At 47.0% G+C, this 18,949-nt stretch overlaps 1 protein-coding gene across 1 annotated transcript; it reads right to left on the reverse strand.

Annotated features, from left to right (window-relative positions):
* Positions 1-1,451: 1,451 nt before the first annotated feature.
* PHKG1 (phosphorylase kinase catalytic subunit gamma 1) lies at positions 1,452-16,720 on the reverse strand. The gene is made up of 9 exons (XM_056865178.1): positions 16,588-16,720; positions 15,585-15,760; positions 12,295-12,349; positions 8,806-8,871; positions 6,651-6,814; positions 5,189-5,279; positions 4,622-4,775; positions 3,795-3,920; positions 1,452-1,731 (listed from the first exon to the last, which is right to left on the reverse strand). The coding sequence occupies exons 1-9, from the start codon at positions 16,668-16,670 to the stop codon at positions 1,480-1,482; spliced, it is 1,167 nt and encodes a 388-aa protein (XP_056721156.1). The 5' UTR covers positions 16,671-16,720; the 3' UTR covers positions 1,452-1,479.
* Between the last annotated feature and the right edge of the window lie 2,229 nt (positions 16,721-18,949).

Consider the following 18,949-nt stretch of genomic DNA (forward strand, 5'->3'; position numbering starts at 1 on the left):
TTGATTCTTCCTTAAGTGGTCGAGAAAGTCGGCTTATGAAAACCAACTCTTCTCAGTTGGTTCTTTCAGCAGCAAAATCTCATCACTCATCCAGACCCAAATCACGTCCGATAAATAAAGCACATTTATTGATGTTTTGGTAGATGTTTAGAAAACAGATACATTCCCTTTCCAGAGGCACAGTGGTAATAAATAGTCAATAAATATTTCAAACCCATTGGCCTTTTGGGGTTAACAATATATCTTTTCTGCGCTAAATACGGCAGGGACTTGTGCAAAGCAGGGTGGGTGGCATTTTGTTAACTGTCGTTATGATGCAATTATTAATGGGGGCAGCAGACTCTTTTTACAAGTTTCTGTTCCTTTAAGAGCTACAAACTTGGTAAACAGCTGATTGGTGATTACCTTTTAGATGTCCATCTTACAACCTTTGATGGGGAGAGTAGTACCGTCTGAACATCTGGAGCTTGGGTCCAAAACCAGGGTTTTAAACCAATTACTGCAGGGGCCCCCAACGTGGTGCCCGGGGGTGCCACGCTGCCCAAGTGTTTTTAGGAAGTGGGTGGGGCCAGCCAGGGCTTTTGCCCAGCAACGATTCTGATTGGCTGTGCAGATATTTTTTAAATGTCGCTTTGCCAGCAGCTGACATCACAGCACAAGGATCTACGCTGCGCTACCGAAGTCAAACTGGGGCAATCATTTTGTGGCTGGCTCCGGCTCCTGCAGCAGCCCTTTTGTTCCTGCGCCCGCCATGATGTGTCAGAATTCCAAACGTGCCCTGCGGACTCAAAAAGGTTGGGGACCCCTGAAGTAGTGGATGATTGCAAATAGTATTTTAATATTATTTCATTTGGCTAGCAGGGCAGGGGAACGTAGCAGTTTGCGTCTACTTACCCCTCAAGTCCTTCAAACAAAATGAGAGAGATTGAAAGGAAATAAAATGTTTTAACACTACAGGCCATTTATGCTTGGTAATTATCAGCGCGTTCCAGTCTGAAGTGCCCCGTGTTGTTGTTTTTTCGTTTTTCACGCTGAACCATCATTTATGAAGTGACTGGGAAGCCGGCGCATACCAGCTTCGCATTTCTTAAGAGCCCCTTCAGCGCAATCTTTTGTGTTTGTTCTGCCCCCGCCTCGAAGAATCCCCTCAAGGAAGCATGCAAAATCACAGCCCCTCATTAGCTATGCAAATGGCAGTTGCTAATGGAGGGAACGAAGGAGCAGGCGAGTGTGGGGGGTGGAATCTCTCCTTTTGCCTGGACCGTGAATAGGCATTTTAAAGGTCGCATTTAAAAAAAGAGCTTTGAGCGAGCATCAAAACTGACCCTGCATAAATGGCCTAGGGGAAGGCTTCTGCATTCTGGCTCCTTCTGCTAAGTATCAGGCTGCTGAACAAAGAAAGTACATATCACCTTTTTTTTTCTCCCTGCCTTAGCGGTTAATAACAGTCGAAGGCCGGTGCTGTCGCCACATTCAAACTCAAAAGAACTCTTCCTCAGCAGCCAAGCTGAACAGGATTGCTTTGGGTGTGTTTTCAAACAGAGCCGCCCTGTTCTGCGCCTCTCCCTTCTTCACCCAGTGGCCATAGATCCGGAAGGCGCAGGCGTCGATCAGCTTACGGACGGGTTTCAAGCCGTACGGGTCGCGCTGCATCACCTCCATGGTGACCGGCTTGACGTTACGATAGTTGAGGTAGATTCGGACCGACGCCAAGACCGTCAAGCAGATGACCTAGAGGGAAACCAAACTCCTAGCCTTAAAATCAGCAGCTGCTTGGGAATATCGACAGATTTCAGGAGGACTGAATTGTCTCTTAACTAACGGATTAACTGATTCCAGTTTAAGAGACTTTGAATATTACCCAACACAGGGTTCCCTGGATCTGTTCAAATATAAAAAGGTAAAGGTAGTCCCCTGTGCAAGCACCGGGACATTACTGACCAATGGGGTGACGTCACATCCCGACGTTTACTAGGCAGATTATGTTTACGGAGTGGTTTGCCATGGCCTTCCCCAGCCGTCTACACTTTTACCCCCAGCAAGGTGGGTACTCGGAAGGATGGAAGGCTGAGTCAACCTTGAGCCGGCTACCTGAAACCAACTTCTGTCAGGATCGAACTCAGGTCGTGAGCAGAGCTTTTGACTGCAGCTTACCAGTCTGCGCCACGGGGCTCTGTGCGTTCAACTATATGTCCACCATAAAGATCCATAGCCATAGTGCGTGGCTCTTTTGCTAGCAAATTTACAGCATGTACCACCTGCCGTATGGCACTTTTTTGAGCCACCCTGAGTTCCTTGGAGGAAGGGGGTGCGATAAAAATGTACAACCTCCAATGGGTATTCAAGGCTCACAAGCACAGTAACCTGAGCTATGCACAGATCCCCCTCTATAGATTGTGTGGTCAGGAATCCAGGGTAACTACCTCACCTCGGTTTGCTATTACTAACTGTTCATTAAGCACACAGTAGGGTGGTTTCTTTGGCATGTGTTCCCAGACTGAATGAATGGGCAAAGCCAAATCTATGCAAGGTTTGGTCTGGTTTTGACAGCAACCTATACCACACATTTAAACCAGTTTCAAGCCCCCTGAATTATGAGCACTTACACCAGAAGGATCTTGATAAATGTAGTTTTGCAATGGCACACGTGTGTGTGTGTGTGTGTGTGTGTGTGTGTGTATGCACACACATAGAGGCAGAGTATCCCTTATCCAGACTGCTGGGGACCAGCAGCGGTCCGTATTTCGTATCTTTCTGTACACTGGAACATTTTGGAATTTTTGCATATGCATAATGAGAGATTTTGGAAGTGGGATCCAAATTCTTTTATGTTTTATATACACTTTATACACACGGGCTGAATGTAATTTTAAACAATATTTTTAATAATGTGTACATTGAACCATCAGAAGGCAAAGGTGTAACTAATCTAAACAGAATATCTGTGTCAGCTGATAAACAAGAGCAACAACAAACTAACTAACCACGGCAGGCTTTCAGTCTCCACCTGGGATGCAGTGTACACTGTATTTTAATTTTTTTTAGGTAAGAGGAAACACTGAAAGCAGGCAGCACGGATCCTCCTGCATGCTAGCTCAAAGGGTCCGGTTTTCAGACCAGTTCGTATATGAGACGTCCAGATAAGTGATACTCTACCTGTATATACACACACCCAACACGCACACACAGAGACATAAAATCCCATTTCCCAAAGAACAGCAGTTTTGTGAAAGGGGGCCAGGAGTCTTATCCATTGTTACCATCCTTAGAAAATTCCACTTCCCAAGATTCTTTGGTGGAAGCCGTGGGAGTTGAAAGGGCCATAAAACCAGCATATGATAGCGGCGTACAACTCTATGCGGAACAATTCTCAGCCCTGTTCCCATTATTGACTGGGAGGGGCCATGGCTTAATGATAAGAGCATCTGCTCGGCACGGAGAAGGTCCCCGGTTCAATCCCTGGCACCCCCAGTTCTAAAAGGATCAGGCAGCAGGTGATGTGAAAGACCTCCGCCTGAGACCCTGGAGAGTCGCTGCCGGTCTGAGCAGACTCTACCCGCCCTGATGGTTGGGCCATCAGGGCGGGTAGAGTCTGCTCAGACCGGCAGCGACTCTCCAGGGTCTCAGGCGGAGGTCTTTCACATCACCTGCTGCCTGGTCCTTTTAAAACTAAGGCAGCTTCATGTGTTCAAAGCCATGGTGATCAAACCAGTTTTAAAGCTGGATGAGCAGTCTAGCACAGAGTCGTTGCTGGGCAGCCCTGGTTATAAGAAAGCAGGGATAAGCGTGGGTACCCGAAATTTCCGGAATGGGCTGAAGTGTCGGACTTCTTCCACTACGTATTGTTGGAAGAACGGGTGAGCGAGAGCATCCTCCACAGTGTAGCGACGTTCTGGTTTCACCACCAGGAAATGGGCAATCTACAAGGGAAAGCACAAGAAGAAGAGTTGGTTTTTATATGCCGACTTTCTCTGCCACTTAAGGGAGACTCAAACCGGCATACAATCACTTTCCCTTCCCCTCCCCACATCAGACACCCTGTGAGGTAGGTGGGGCTGAGAGAGCTCTAAGAGAGCTGTGACTAGCCCAGTGTCACCCAGCAGCCTTCATGGGGAGGAGTGGGGAAACCAACCCGGTTCACCAGATTAGTGTCTGCCGCTCATGTGGAGGAGTGGGGTAGAAGAAAAAGAGTTGGTTTTTATATGCCGACTTTCTCTTCCTCTTAAGGGAGACTCATACCGGCTTACAATCACCTTCCCTTCCCTTCCCCACAACAGACACCCTGTGAGGTAGGTGGGGCTGAGAGAGCTCCAACAGAGCTGTAACTTGCCCAAGGTCACCCAACTGGCTTCGTGTGTAGGACTGGGGAAACAAATCCAGTTCACCAGATTAGCCTCTGCCGCTCATGTGGAGGAGTGGGGAAATCAAACCCAGTTCTCCAGATCAGAGTCCACCGCTCCAAACCACTGCTCTTAACCACTACAATTGGGGAGGAGGGGATTGGTTGGTTCCGGAGATGGAAATGCTGTTCTTTCTGCTCTGCAATACATCAAGCGTTTGTAATGTCAAGCGTCGGAGTGTTGCGAGGACACGTAACCCTCCTGGCTTCAGGGTCACCTACCAGATCTTTGACCGTATCCGACTGGTCGTCCCACTCCGGGGAGCCGAACTTGTAATCTCCGCTCATGATCATCCGCAGCATCAGCATCTGTTTCCGGTGCCAGAAGGGTGGCGATCCAGCCAGCAATGTGTACATGATGACACCTGTGCTCCACCTGGGAACAAGCAACACCCCCCCATTTAGATGGCTGCTGGAGAAAAAAAATACCACATCACTTTCTTTTCCATGTTATGTTTGCTTCTCATTTTGAAAAATGAATGTTTTCAGTACAGCTTGCATCTCTGTGTGTGTGTGATTTCTGTTTCCTGAACAAACTGCAAATTGACCTGGTTAGCATAGGTTAGCCTGACCTCATCGATCTCGACAGCTAAGCAGGGTTGGACCTGGTTAGTACTTGTCTGGGAGACCACCAAAGAAATCCAGGCTTGCTAGGCAGAGGTAGGCAACGGCAAACCACTTCTGTTAGTCTCTTGCCTTGAAACCCTGCTGGGTTGCCATAAGTCAGGTGTGACTTGATGGCCTTTTTCTTATACATGCAAAAATAGGTGGCCACGCCGTTTTGCTTACATGTCAATTTCCTTCCCGTAACCTGGATGGTCTGGATCCATGGAACATTCTAATATTTCAGGCGCCAAGTAGCCAGGAGTTCCACAGATCTCTGCAAGAAAAGCAATAGGATTTTGTTGACTTAAACTTTTTGTGCCTTTATATTATTTAATTTTTTTAGAGCTGTCACCCTCCCTAGCCAGCTTATGGAACCAAGACAGGCCTTACTGCGGCAGGATTCTTCTTGTTTTTCTTAGTCATGAAAGCTAGGAACAGAAGCACCATGTTCAAAGCCAGTATGCCTCTGAATACTAAGTACTGTGGGGTAACACCTGACCTGGATGGCCCAGGCTAGCCTGATCTCGTCAGATCTCAGAAGCTAAGCAGGGTCGGCCTTGGTTAGTATTTGGATGGGAGACCACCAAGGAACACCAGGGTTGCTGTGCAGAGGAAGGCACTGGCAAACCACCTCTGTTAGTCTCTTGCCATGAAAACTTAAAAAAGGGGTCGCCATATGTCGGCTGCGACTTGAAGGCACTTTACACACACACAACAGCTGAAGAAGGTTTGTGCCCTTTATGAACTTCCCAAAGGCATCTGGCTGGCCATTGTTGGGGGTGGGGGGGGGGGGAAGAATGCTGGAATAACTGGGATTTTGATCTGATTAAAAAGACTGCTCTTATGGCTTAAGTTCAAATCAATATGTGAAAGTCAGAGACGGTTCTCCATTGGTCGGATCATTCTCACATCAGAAGGGCCTGCATTTTTATTGCAGCTTACCTAAGGGGAGGGGCTGTGGCTCAGTGGAAGAGCCTTTGCTTTATGTGCAGAAGGTTCAATCCCTGGCATCCCTGGTGATGTGAAAGACCTCTACCTGAGATCCCGGAGAGCCGCTGCCGTTTAGAGGAGCCCAATACTGACCTTGACGGACCCATGGTCTGATTCAGTATAAGGGAGCTTCATGCAGGACCATGTGTGTGGCTGCCACCTGACTAGAATTTCAAAACAAAGCACCTGCTATCAAAAATACATAGCTTCTCCGCAAGACTTGCAAAACCAGAGTAAGTTATTTAAATAACCGGGAAAAGCAGAATAAATAATTCAAAACGAGAAGTATTCAAGCTGGTTCAAGATGTACGCAATCCAGATCTTCGGATTGCAGGGCAGCAGCATCTGACAACGTGTGCTTAAGGGCCTCCTTATCCTTCTAGACCTAGGGGGGACCCAAACAGCCCCCCCATGTCTCTGCAATAAGTAGGGTTGCCAGGTCCCTCTTTGCCATCGGCGGGAGGTTTTTGGGGCGGAGCCTGAGGAGGGTGGGGTTTGGAGAAGGGAGGGACTTCAATGCCGTAGAGTCCAATGGCCAAAGCAGCTGTTTTCTCCAGGTGAACTGATCTCTATCGGCTGGAGATCAGTTAATAGCAGGAGATCTTCTGCTGTTACCTGGAGGTTGGCAACCCTAGCAATAAGCAGCTCATGTCACCTTTGAGTTTTTCATCTCTCTGCAGCTGACATGAGAAGCCAAAGTCGGTCAGCTTGATGTTCATGTCATCGTCCAGGAGGATGTTTTCCGGCTTCAGGTCTCGATGAACGATGTTCATGGAATGAAGGTACTGGATCACTTCCAGGAGGGCACGCATGATCTTTCTGAAAGGAGGAAAGAACTCTTCGGTCAGCTAAATTGAACTTTCCAAAAGGGGAAAAAATACAATATTGTCTCCCATTTTTGCCCATAGTTTGTTGGCAGAGCACATACAAAAATTCCCAGTTTAATCCCAGGTAACTCCATCGGAGCCCTGAGCTGGACAGCACAGGCTAGCTCGATCTCAGATCGTGGATGCTAAGCAGGCAGGGTTGCCAGCTCTGGGTTGGGAAATACTGGGAGGTTTGGGGGGGCAGAGCCCGAGGAGGGGGGTTGGGAGAGGAGAGGGACTTCAATGCCATAGAGTCCCATTGCCAAAGCGGCCATTAGTACTTGGATGGGAAACCACCAAGGAAGTCCAGGGGTGCTACGTAGAGACAGGCAATGGCAAAAACCATCTCTTGCCTTGAAACCCTACTGGGTCAGCATAAGTCAGCAATGACTTGACAGCAGTTTCCACCATATTTCCATTAGAAGGAACACGAGTTGCAGGTGTTGGGAAACAGCCTTTCTCTGCTTGGGGCCCCAGACAGCCACTGCCAGTCAGAGCAGACAATACTGAGTTAGAAGCCGCAAATACTGTAGTCAATACAAGACAGTTCTTTGGGTAAGGCCTTAAGTCAATAGCAGAGCACCTGCTTTCTATGCAGAAGGTCCCAGGTTCAATCCAGTTAAAAGCTCTAGAGTAGCAGATGTTAAGAAAGACCTTCCTCTGTTGAAAAGCTGCAGCTAGAGCTACAGGAATAGGGTTGCCAGGTCCCTCTTCGCCACCGGCAGGAGGTTTTTGGGGAGGAGCCTGAGGAGTTTGGGGGAGGGGTTTGGGGGAGGGGATGGACTTCAACGCCATGGAGTCCAATTGCCAAAGTGGCCATTCTCTCCAGGGGAATTGATCTCTATCAGCTGGCGATCAGTTGTAATAGCAGGAGATCTCCAGCTATGACCTGGAGGTTGGCAACCCTATACATGAACAGGCGGACTTAGATTATGGCAGCCTCATATGTTCAGCAGCATATTAAAGGGGCATCAGGAGTCTCCTTGGAACTAAAGTCGGTGTGGTGCATTGTTAGATTAGGACCAGGGAGTCCCGGGTTCAAATCCTGTTAAAAAGGCCAGTGGGTGACCTTGAGCCAGTCACTCTCTGTCAGCTTAAACTGTCTTGCAGGGATGTTGTGAAGGCAAAATGTAGGAACAGAGTACCATGTATTCTGCCGTGAGCTCCGTGGAGGAAGGGTGGGACAAAAATACAATACACAGACAAATTCCCTTCTCAAAGGAGTACACATGAACAAATGAAGCTGCCTTATACTGAATTAGACCCTGGGTCCATCAAAGTCAGTATTGTCTACTCTGACCAGCAGCGGCTCTCCAGGGTCTCAGAGAGAGGTCTTCCACATCACCTACCTGCCTAGTCCCTTTAACTGGAGATGCTGGGGATTGAACCTGGGACCTTCTGCATGCCAAGCGGATGCTATACCACTGAGCCACAGCCCCTCCCCTTTGATGCTTTCGTTCATAGCACATTAGTTTTCCAGAACTGTGTTCCAATTAGTGCATGAATATATAAAAGCTGATTCCCTACCCATGTCACACTGTAGAATGACCAAAATGCCAAACCCAAGAAGTATGCAGATGAAGGGACAAGGATATGCAAAAAGAAATAGTCTTCCTGTGCATGATCTTGGCAATCATTGCAACAGCCCTGTGTGTGTGTGTGTGTAAAGTGCCTTCAAGTTGCAGCCGACTTATGGCGACCCCTTTTGGGGTTTTCATGGCAAGAGACTAACAGGTGGTTTGCCAGTTCCTTCCTCTGCACGGCAACCCTTGTATTCCCTGGAGGTCTCCCATCCAAATACTAACCAGGGCCGACCCTGCTTAGCTTCTGAGATCTGAGGGGATCAGGCTAGCCTGGGCCATCCAGGTCAGGGCTGCAACAGCCCTGTAGGGGAGGCCAATATTATCATCCCCATTTCGCGTACAGAGGGTTGAAACCCCTTACCTGGTTTCCTTCTCGCTCAAGGTCACTTTCTCTGTGAGGTAATCAAAGAGTTCCCCTCTTTTCATTCTGCGTTTAGGGAGGAAAAGGTGCTTGAAAAAAATAAGGCAACTGAATCTTAGCATTATCTCAGTAAAAAAGAGAGAGAGAGAGAGAGAAACAACATGAAAGGGCAGCTCTGGCAATAGAGGGGGGTGTCACTGCTTAAGAGATAGCACGACCCCCTTTCTTTCAAAATTCAAACCAGTGTTGTAGACAATCTTGGCGCTTTTTAGCTCTACAGAGATATCCTGCTCCTTCGTTGCCCCTTATGCCTGGATGCCAGCTGACACCTCTCTTTCTTCAGATTTTTCATCAGAACCCGCCACGGTTAAAACCAGGATGCTAGATTAGATGGGCCTCAAAGCTCTTCAGATGTTCTCATTTCCAGCCGGTACATTGTAATTTAATATTCTGTGCCAGTTCCAGGAATTGACCATAAACACTCCCTGCCAATCTCAAACCCAGAGAGTAGGGCAGGGCGCAGCTGTTCTGTGTCCCGACCCGGGGCCGATTGCTCAGATTTCCCGTAACCTTTGCTAAGGTCTTTGCTGCTACAAAGATTCTTCGATTCTATTTTTAGGCATCTAGGGACTTGTGTGAGGTTTGGGGGTTTGCCTGTTTAGGGCTCAAGACTCCTTCAAAAGGAAAAGAAACAGACAAATGAACCCGTTTGAAGAAAGACCCCCCCCCTCTTCTCCTCTGAAACGAATAAAATCTCAAAGGGCGGAAAGGACCATGAAAGACTTTCCAGTAGGGTTGGGAAATACCTGGAGATTTCGGGGGTGGAGCCTGAGGAGAGCGGGATTTGGGGAGGGGAGGGACTTCAATGGGATATAATGCTGTCAACCTGGAGCTGGCAAACCTATTTACAATGTAATGTTAGAGACACAGCATTCCAAATGCAGCCACAACCATAGGCCTATAGAAAGGCCGGTTGTTTTATTGTCAATTCCTGTCTTTGGGTCGACATGAAATTCCATTCACAAATCCGTCTTGCTTCTGAACAGGAGACTCCCCCACCCCCTTTAGGTTACTGTCCTTCTCTCACACTTTGAAATCTGAACTCCTTACGTTACCTTTAACCAATCCCAGAATCTTCCTTAATGGCAACTCATGTAAGCCATCCAAACAACTGGCTTTGCCTGACGAAAGCAAACTTGGTTGGCAGGACGACTCTGGATGCCAACTTTACAGAACCCCAGCTGCTAGATTGACTCTCCCTTATGTGACCTTCATGACATGTGCCATGCAAAAGAATTAAGTACACATGAAGCTGCCTTATACTGTATCAGACCCTCGGTCCATCAAAGTCAGTATTGTCTACTCAGACCGGCAGCAGCTCTCCAGGGTCTCAGGCAGAGGTCTTTCACATCACCTACTTGCCTAGTGCCTTTAACTGGAGATGCCGGGGATTGAACCTGGGACCTTCTGCATGCCAAGCAGAGGCTCTACTACTGAGCTACAGCCCCTCCTCAAGTAGTTTCTTGGCTGTTGCTTGCAGATGTTTAGATGAATAACAATTTCAGTCTGCTATGCTCCAATATGTACATCAATACTTTGGAAACTAAAAATAAATAAAAGCAGTACTAGATGGGGGGGGCACACAGCCCTACACATCAACTTTGAGTCGATCAAGCTGCTGAGGATCTATAAAATTGGCATCCAGAGTTGTCCTGCCAAACAGGTTTGCAGGGAATAATCTATTAGTGATCCCTGGTTCAAGACTGTCTGGCTGTCCTTGACCAGAGCCAAGGCTGTCCAGTCCTGGCTAGGGTTGCCAACTTCCAGCTGACGGCTGGAGATCTCCCGCTATTACAACCGATCTCCAGGCGACAGAGATCAGCTCACCTGGAGGAAATGGTCATTTTGGAAGATGACTTCTAGGGCACTGAAGTCCCTCCCCAAACCCTCTTCAGGCTCCAGCCCCAAAATCTCCAGGTATTGTACAACCCAGGGTTGGCAACCCTAGTCCTGGCTCCAGGACTGGCAACCTGAGTCCTGGCTCTCTGTCAAATCAGACTTGCACCCTGCAGGCTTGGCCCATTTCTGCAGGGCCTGCAAGACAGAGATGCTCCACCAGGTCTATGGTTGAGGACAGCTATGTACACTAGGGTTACCAGGTCCCTCTTCGCTACGAGCGGGAGGTTTTTGGGGTGGAGCCTGAGGAGGGTGGGGTTTGGGGAGGGGAGGGACTCCAGTGCCATAGAGTCCAATTGCCAAAGCGGCCATTTTCTCCTGGGGAACTGATCTCTATCGGCTGGAGATCCGTTGTAATAGCAGGAGTTCTCCAGCTGGGACCTGGAGGTTGGCAATCCGAGCGACAGTAATACATCTTTGAGCTAGCCTCCCTTCCCCTTCCTTCCCGACCCCTCTCCCCTGTGTTTTCCCCTTTGTCTTCTGTCTCCTTCCCCTTTGATAACATAGACCTTGCCGTTTGGATCACGGCCACCATGCAGGAACATTCCTCTCTATAGCAAAACAGTGGGCATGGCGCCATCCATAGGTAATTTAATTTGGCATTGTTTTTAACTGTATTTTAAATTTGTATTTACTGTGTAAATTTAATTATGATGTTAGCCACCCTGAGCCCAGTTCTGTCAGGACAGGGCAGAGTGTAGTGGTTAAGAGCAGTGGTTTGGAGCGGTGGACTCTGAACCGGAGAACCGGGTTCAATTCCCCACTTCTCCACATGAGCAGCAGAGGCTAATCTGGTGAACCAGGTTGGTTTCCCCACTCCTCCACCTGAAGCCAGCTGGGTGACCTTGGGCTAGTCACAGTTCTATTAAGAGCTCTCTCAGCCCCACCTACCTCACAGGGTGTCTGTTGGAAGGGGCGATTGTAAGCCGGTTTGATTCTGCCTTAAGTGGTAGAGAAAGTTGGCATATAAAAACCAACTCTTCTTCTTCTACAAATAAAATGTCTATTCTATTCTAACCAAAACAGCTTGAGCGAAAAGAGCTAAACTTGGTTCCCTTCCGCAGCCTTCCTTGCCATCCTCAATCCTGGCTCCTTCCTGGCACTGGAGTCTGTGAAAAATGCTTCAAGAAACAGCAGTGAGCTAAAGTGTGGGAGGGGCACCCCTTGACCACAACTCTGTGGTAAGACCTCTCCTCCGCATCCTGTCACATCTAGGTTGGTCCTCAGTCACCACCTTGGAGGTCATCTGACTCCGTCATCAAACTGGCATAAAAATGTCTTGCTGGCATTCGGATTGGTATAGTTGCACTTTAGTACATTTTAAAAAAATGCTTTGCTGGTGTTCGGAGTATGCACAGTTGCACTTTAATAATGTTTTTACTGCCTTGCTGGCAGATCCATCTCTTAAATTCACATGGCCGTCTTGAAAATGGTTGTCTTGCAAATTTGTGCAAAACGTACTATCTCCATAAATGCTTGCCTGCATGTGTTCACTGAATGGTGCATGTTAGTCCCAAAATGTTTGGTACTTACAGGTCAAACACCAAGAAGAAGAAGGTGTGAGATTCGAAGCTGTCCTTCAGCTGGACTGGAAATAAAACAGTATCTTAAGAATGTGTGCTCATGTTGTAACCACATATCACTCCTGCAAACATAACATGCATTGTGCTGTAAAACTGTAAACTGTTATGGCCTCCTTTTGGGGTGCCTTGTAAAGCTCTAAGTTGCCTGGGTTCAGACTGTCTGCCCCTGTATCAGCCCAATTGTGAGTTAAGACTTCCTGATGCATGCTAGTTTATCATGCACAAGGAACAGGGGTCTTCATGGCCCCAGCCCCAGTGGCTTGAAATGCTCCTTGCCCTTAAGAGGTAAGAGGGATCCCATTGCTCGCATCTTTTAGGAAACTGACAAATATGTTCTTGTTCCTCTAGGCTTTTGAGAGGGAGGCCTCTGTTTGTCTGCGGCTTGCAGATCTGCTGATAGATTTGATTGATCTTAATGTTCGTTTTCGTGGGTTATAATCTCTATTATTCAAACGATGCATACCACTACAAATCAATACTTGAGATGCAGGTGAGTAAAATAAAGAACGGTTTCCTTGGATCCCTAGCTCAGAATAAACAGCTGAAGCCATGCAACACACTTTCTACTGCCTCTTTAGTAGTTCCAGATTAATGGCCTCCCCTGGTTCTATTCTCACAGTCATGAACGCAGCTTAAAAATTACCACTTGGTTCATAAGGATACATTGTGTGTGTGTGTGGGGGGGGGGGGAAATCCCTGTTTAACCAAACTGATGTGATTAGGTCAGGATAGTTAAAGGATATTAACTAATGACAGTAAACAGATCCTGAAGCCTGACACATATTCACCTCCAAAATAGGATTTTACAGTTACACTCTAATAGGGTTGCCAACCTCTAGGTAGTGGAGAAGAAAAAGGCACCTCTATACTAATACCAATTAGGTTAGGAAAACAGTACAGGGGCAACAGTCATGTACAAAAAAGTGCAATTTATATAAGCTATTGAAGTGAAAACATGTACAATATTGTACTCAACAAGGTAACCACACAACAAACTAACAATCAATATGTACAATATATATAGCAAGGAGCCACAATGATTTTCCAAAAGTCTCAGCGGAGTAACAGTAGCAATCCAGTTTCTGTGTACAAAATTTCATAAGGAGCCACAATCTTCCATAGGATACGGCCATTTCAGATTTACAATGATATGGAATCCTTCTTCAGTCCTTCAAATGCTTAATGATGCTCTGCTGACATCTTTTTGTAACCTGATTTATGCTTACCCTACATGGGATGGTATCAAGTTTGTGTATGATAGCACACTTTTTGGAAGCAATATTTGAAGGACTGAAGAAGGATTCCATATCATTGTGAATCTGAAACGGCCGTATCCTATGGAAGATTGTGGCTCCTTATGAAATTTTGTACACAGAAACTGGATTGCTACTGTTACTCCGCTGAGACTTTTGGAAAATCATTGTGGCTCCTTGCTATATATATTGTACATATTGATTGTAAGTTTGTTGTGTGGTTACCTTGTTGAGTACAATATTGTACATGTTTTCACTTCAGTAGCTTATATAAATTGCACTTTTTTGTACATGACTGTTGCCCCTGTTCCGTTTTCCTAACCTCTAGGTAGTAGCTGGAGATCTCCTGCGATTACAACTGATCTCCAGCCAATGGAGATCAGTTCCCCTGGAGAAAATGGCCACTTTGGCAATCGGACTCTATGGCATTGACGTCCCTCCCCTCCCCAAACTCCGCCCTCCTCAGGCTCCGCCCCAAAAACCTCCCGCCGGTGGCAACCTGGCAACCCTACACACTAAATTACCATTCCTGTGTTTCTTAGGGGAAGCCATAATGACAGGACTGATTTTGTTTATATCAGATGTCAGAATCCACCTAGAACAGCTCAGGGCGGGCCCTCCAGCCGCCTGGAGCAGAAATTCCTAATGACTGTGCCTCTATAAAATTTAGACTAGCAAACAATGGAGTAATTGACAATATGCTCAAAACCTGCCACCTCACTGGCTCATAAAACTCTGGGAATGCACACTGATTGATGGCACAATATAAAGAAGAAGTCATCATCCCGGATTCTGCCTTGGAACAGACCGCGTTAACTGCATTTCTCCAGCAAAGCTTTGCAAGCACACTTTGCAAGCACAAAGCTTTGCAAGCACACTCCAGTTAGGGAAGGCAAAGCAAAGCTTTGCAAGCTTTGCCAGCCCCCTCGGCGATGAGAAACGCTTCCAGGAATCACAAGCCTTTGTTCAAGAATGACAAACAGGCCCCAGACACTTGCTAGCAACATTTCTGCGTACCATTAAGTACACAACTGCTAGCTGGAACGGAAAGAACAGACAGAAATCGGACGTAAAAACGGCAACGTTCAAAAGCATTTGGAAATCTACTGGGAAACCCCCAACATGAAATTGCTGAAGGGGAATGTATCAACAGGTATTGACTGCATCAACCAGGGTTTTTAAACCAAGATGGAATATTTCTTATCCACTACAAGAATTATACTGCTTAATAGAACTATGCAGACTGTGATATTCCCATTTACAGCCATTGTAAATGATCATCACGTAGTACAGCACCCCTAAGCGGTGCCTGGATTTCTTCTCAGATTACAGCTGATCTCCAGATAACCTTGCCAGTTGCGGGTTGGGAAATACTTGGATATTTTGGGGTGGAGCCTGAGGAGGGCAGGGTTTGGGGAGGGGAATGACTTCAATGCCATAGAGTCCGATTGCCAAAGCAGCCATTCTCTCCAGGTGAACGGATCTATGTCGGCTGGAGATCAGTTGTAGTAGCAGGAGATCTCCAGCTAGTACCTGGAGGTTGGCAACCCTATCTCCAGACTACAGAGATCTGTTCCCCTGGAGGAAACGGCAGCTTCAAAAGGTGGTCTCTATGACATTACATTAGGGTTGCCAGGTCTCTCTTCACCATCGGTGGGAGGTTTTTGGGGCGGAGCCTGAGGAGGGCAGGGTTTGGGAGGGGAGGGACTTCGATGCCATAGAGTCCAATTGCCAAAGCGGCCATTTTCTCCAGGTGAACTGATCTCTATCGGCTGGAGATCAGTTGTAATAGCAGGAGATCTTCTGCTATGACCTGGAGGTTGGCAACCCTACATCACATCCTTTCTGAGTTCCCGCCTCTCCCCAATCTCCCACTTTCCCAACCACCCCCACCCCCAAATCTCCAGGAGTTTCCAAAGCCAGAGTTGTCTTTTCTGGGTATGAGAACTGAGCTACTCAGTTTTGGCAATGGGAACATCTGACTTACCGACATTGGGGTGTCCAGACACCTTCCGGAGGATGTCTATTTCCTTCAGAGTGGCTTCTCGCAATTCATGAATTTCTTCTGGTGACAAATTCCCAGCTGTGATGTCTATAATTTTAACAGCAAATTCTTCCCTGGTAATTTTATGGATGCACCGGCGAACCACGCTGCTTACCCCTCTGGAAGAAGAGACAAACAAAAGTGGCATTATGCAAATCCATCTGAAGAGAGCATCGTTCCCACATTTTTATCAGTAGCCATATTAAAACATACTTATTTAAAAAAAAAAATTAAACCAGCTGGATGAGCTACGGTTGCCAATCTCCAGGTACTAGCTGGAGATCTCCTGCTATTACAACTGATCCCCAGTTGATAGAGATCAGTTCATCTAGAGAAAATGGCCGCTTTGGCAATTGGACTCTATGGCATTCAAGTCCCTCCCCTCCCCAAACCCCCCTCTCCTCAGGCTCTGCCCCCAAAATCTCCAGGTATTTCCCAACCCGCAGCTGGCAACCCTATGAATGGAACTTCCACGTTCTGTGGCAGTGTACCTCTGAATGCAAGTTAAGGCCAGGGGGGTAAAAAAGGAAAGGGTTGTTGCCTTCATACCCTACTTGTGTGCTTCTCAGATACGCCTGGCTGTTCCCTGTTTGAATCAGGATGGTTTTTAAATAGTTTTATTCTGGCAGAAGCCCTGACCTGGATGGCCCAGGCTAGCCTGATCTCGTCAGATCTCAGAAGCTAAGCAGGATCAGCCCTGGTTAGTATTTGGATGGGAGACCACCAAGGAATACCAGGGTTGCTGTGCAGAGGAAGGCACTAGCAAACCACCTCTGTTAGTCTCTTGTCATGAAAACCCCAAAAAGGGGTCGCCGACTTGACGGCACTCTACACACACACACACACACACACACTATGGCAGAAGCTTTTAAGTGCCACAATTGTTTGATTCCAGTTTTGTGGGTTGAGCAACACAATCTCTAGCCAAACAGATCCATATTTTTACCTTCCCAAGATTTCCTTTGGCTCATATTTCTCATAAAATTCCCCAGACGAATGGCTGTCGGGAAGCTCCTCGGTTTTGGTCATCTTTATCTGTACTGTTGAGAACCTTCTTGAGGTTTATTTCAAGATGACAAAATGCTATGAGGAAAACAGGAAACGAACAGTCGTCTTCAGTATGTATTGAGTACTGTGGGATGCAAGTAAACATGAAGGCAAGCTGTCGCATCTCAAGGCTCTCCCTTGATCTATGTTTGCCCTCACAACAACCCTGCAGGGCAGGTCACTTTCCACCCTCACAGAATCATGAATGTCCTGCAAACATTGCCGAAGGATCTTGCAACAGCCCCTAGCATCTGTTGCCAACTTTCCATCTTTATAAGCCAATGGATTTGAAGAATTCACCTGGACAAACCCTTTTCTCTAAAAGCAATTGAAGCTGGGGGCAGGGCATCATTTGTGAACACTGGAAATTCTCTTGAGCCAAGAAGGAACATTGCGAGGGGCTGTGGGTCGGTAGCAGAGCATCTGCTTGGCTGCAGGTCCCAGGTTCAATCCCCAGCATCTCCATTTAAACGGTCCTGGTAGCACATTGTGTGAAAGACCACAACTAGACCCTGGAGAGCCGCTGCCTGTCCGAGTAGACAATACAGGCATATGTTGTTTTATTGAGCTTCACAGATATTGTGTTTTTTTACAAATTGAAGGTTTGTGGCAACCCTACGTCGAGCAAGTCTATTGGGGCCATTTTCCCAACAGCATGTGCTCACTTCTACTACAGCCAAAGATTGTTCATTAGATAATGAGAATTTTTCTGCCACCTCAACTTCTCCTCCCTTCAGTTTCACTGAAATGTGTTTTGCATGCTCATTGAGGCAGAGGCCTTCCTTCTGTATTAATCTGCATCGATATGTTTTTATTCCCCCCTAGGAACTCAGAATTCCCCCCCCCTTCCCTTTATCTTCACAATAACCCTGCAGGGTAGCTTATGCCGAGAGAGAGTGACTGGGCCAAGGTCACCCAGCGAGCTTCATGGGGATTTCAAAAATGGGTCTTCCAGATCCAAATCTGACACACTAACCACCACGCCACACTGGCTCACACCATACTATTGAAGTGTTCATGAATAAGTTCCCAGCATTCACATGGTCATGGGAATGAGCAGACACGCAAGCACCAAGCAAAGCCTCCCCTCCCTTCACTTGAAGTGCCTGAAAGCAGTACATACACACATTATAACCCCCCTTTCCTAGGCTGAAGCTCTCTTTCTCCCCTCCAGCTCGGGGACCCGCGGAACTCTCTTATCTGACATAAGGTACACTGTATTCCCCGGCTAGTGAAACTGACAAGCGAAGACGCGCCTGCGCTTAGAGAATCGCTGATCACTGAAATATGTGTCGCAAATGGAGAACAATGCACAATGAAGCACTGCATGTTCTAAAAGTATATTTTATTGTAAAACGTAAAACGTAGTAAGAGCCCCGTGGCGCAGAGTGGTAAGCTGCAGTAATGCAGTCCAAAGCTCTGCTCACGATCGGAGTTCGATCCCGACGGAAGTTGGGGGGGTTACCCCATTATGTATTCCCAGCGATGTATTAAGAGTTTGAAAATGTTACACAAAACACTGTTTGCACTTTCTATGTATTCCCACCGATGTATTAAGAGTTTGAAACTGTTATAAAAAACTACTGTTCGAACTTTGTTTGGCCCCTTTAGCTGTGAAGACGTCTTCTAATCATTTTTTAGCCGTGGCATCCAAAAACCCTTTTAAAGCGATGTTTTTTATAACATTTTCAAACTCTTAATACATCGCTGGGAATACATAATGTGGTAACCCCCTTCATTTCAGGTAGCCGGCTCAAGGTCGACTCAGCCTTCCATCCTTCTGAGGTCGGTAAAATGAGTACCCAGCTTGCTGGGGGTAAAGGGAAGATGATTGGGGAAGGCACTGGCAAACCACCCAGTAAACAAAGGCTGTTACCACACAGTATTTTTTATAACAGTTTCAAACTCTTAATATATCGGTGGGAATACATAGAAAGTGTGAACAGTATTTTTTATAATATTTCCAAACTCTTAATACATCGCTGGGAATATCTAGTGCGGTAACAGCCAAAGTCTGCCTAGAAAACTTTGGGATGTGACGTCACCCCATGGGTCAGGAATGACCCGGTGCTTGCACAGGGGACTTTTCCCTTTCCCTTTTAAAACGTAATTGCCTGAAAGTTATAAATCATACTGCTTGCCTCTTGGGGGGCGGGTGTCTGTCTCCCGCCTGTGCTTAGGTATGGAGCTGCACACCCGGTTCTATCTTTGATCAAAAAAGAGCTGTTAGTTTCATCCAACCTCCTCTCAATTGTCAGTCG

Source organism: Euleptes europaea, chromosome 19, assembly GCF_029931775.1.
Source record: "Euleptes europaea isolate rEulEur1 chromosome 19, rEulEur1.hap1, whole genome shotgun sequence".
NCBI lineage: Eukaryota > Metazoa > Chordata > Lepidosauria > Squamata > Sphaerodactylidae > Euleptes > Euleptes europaea.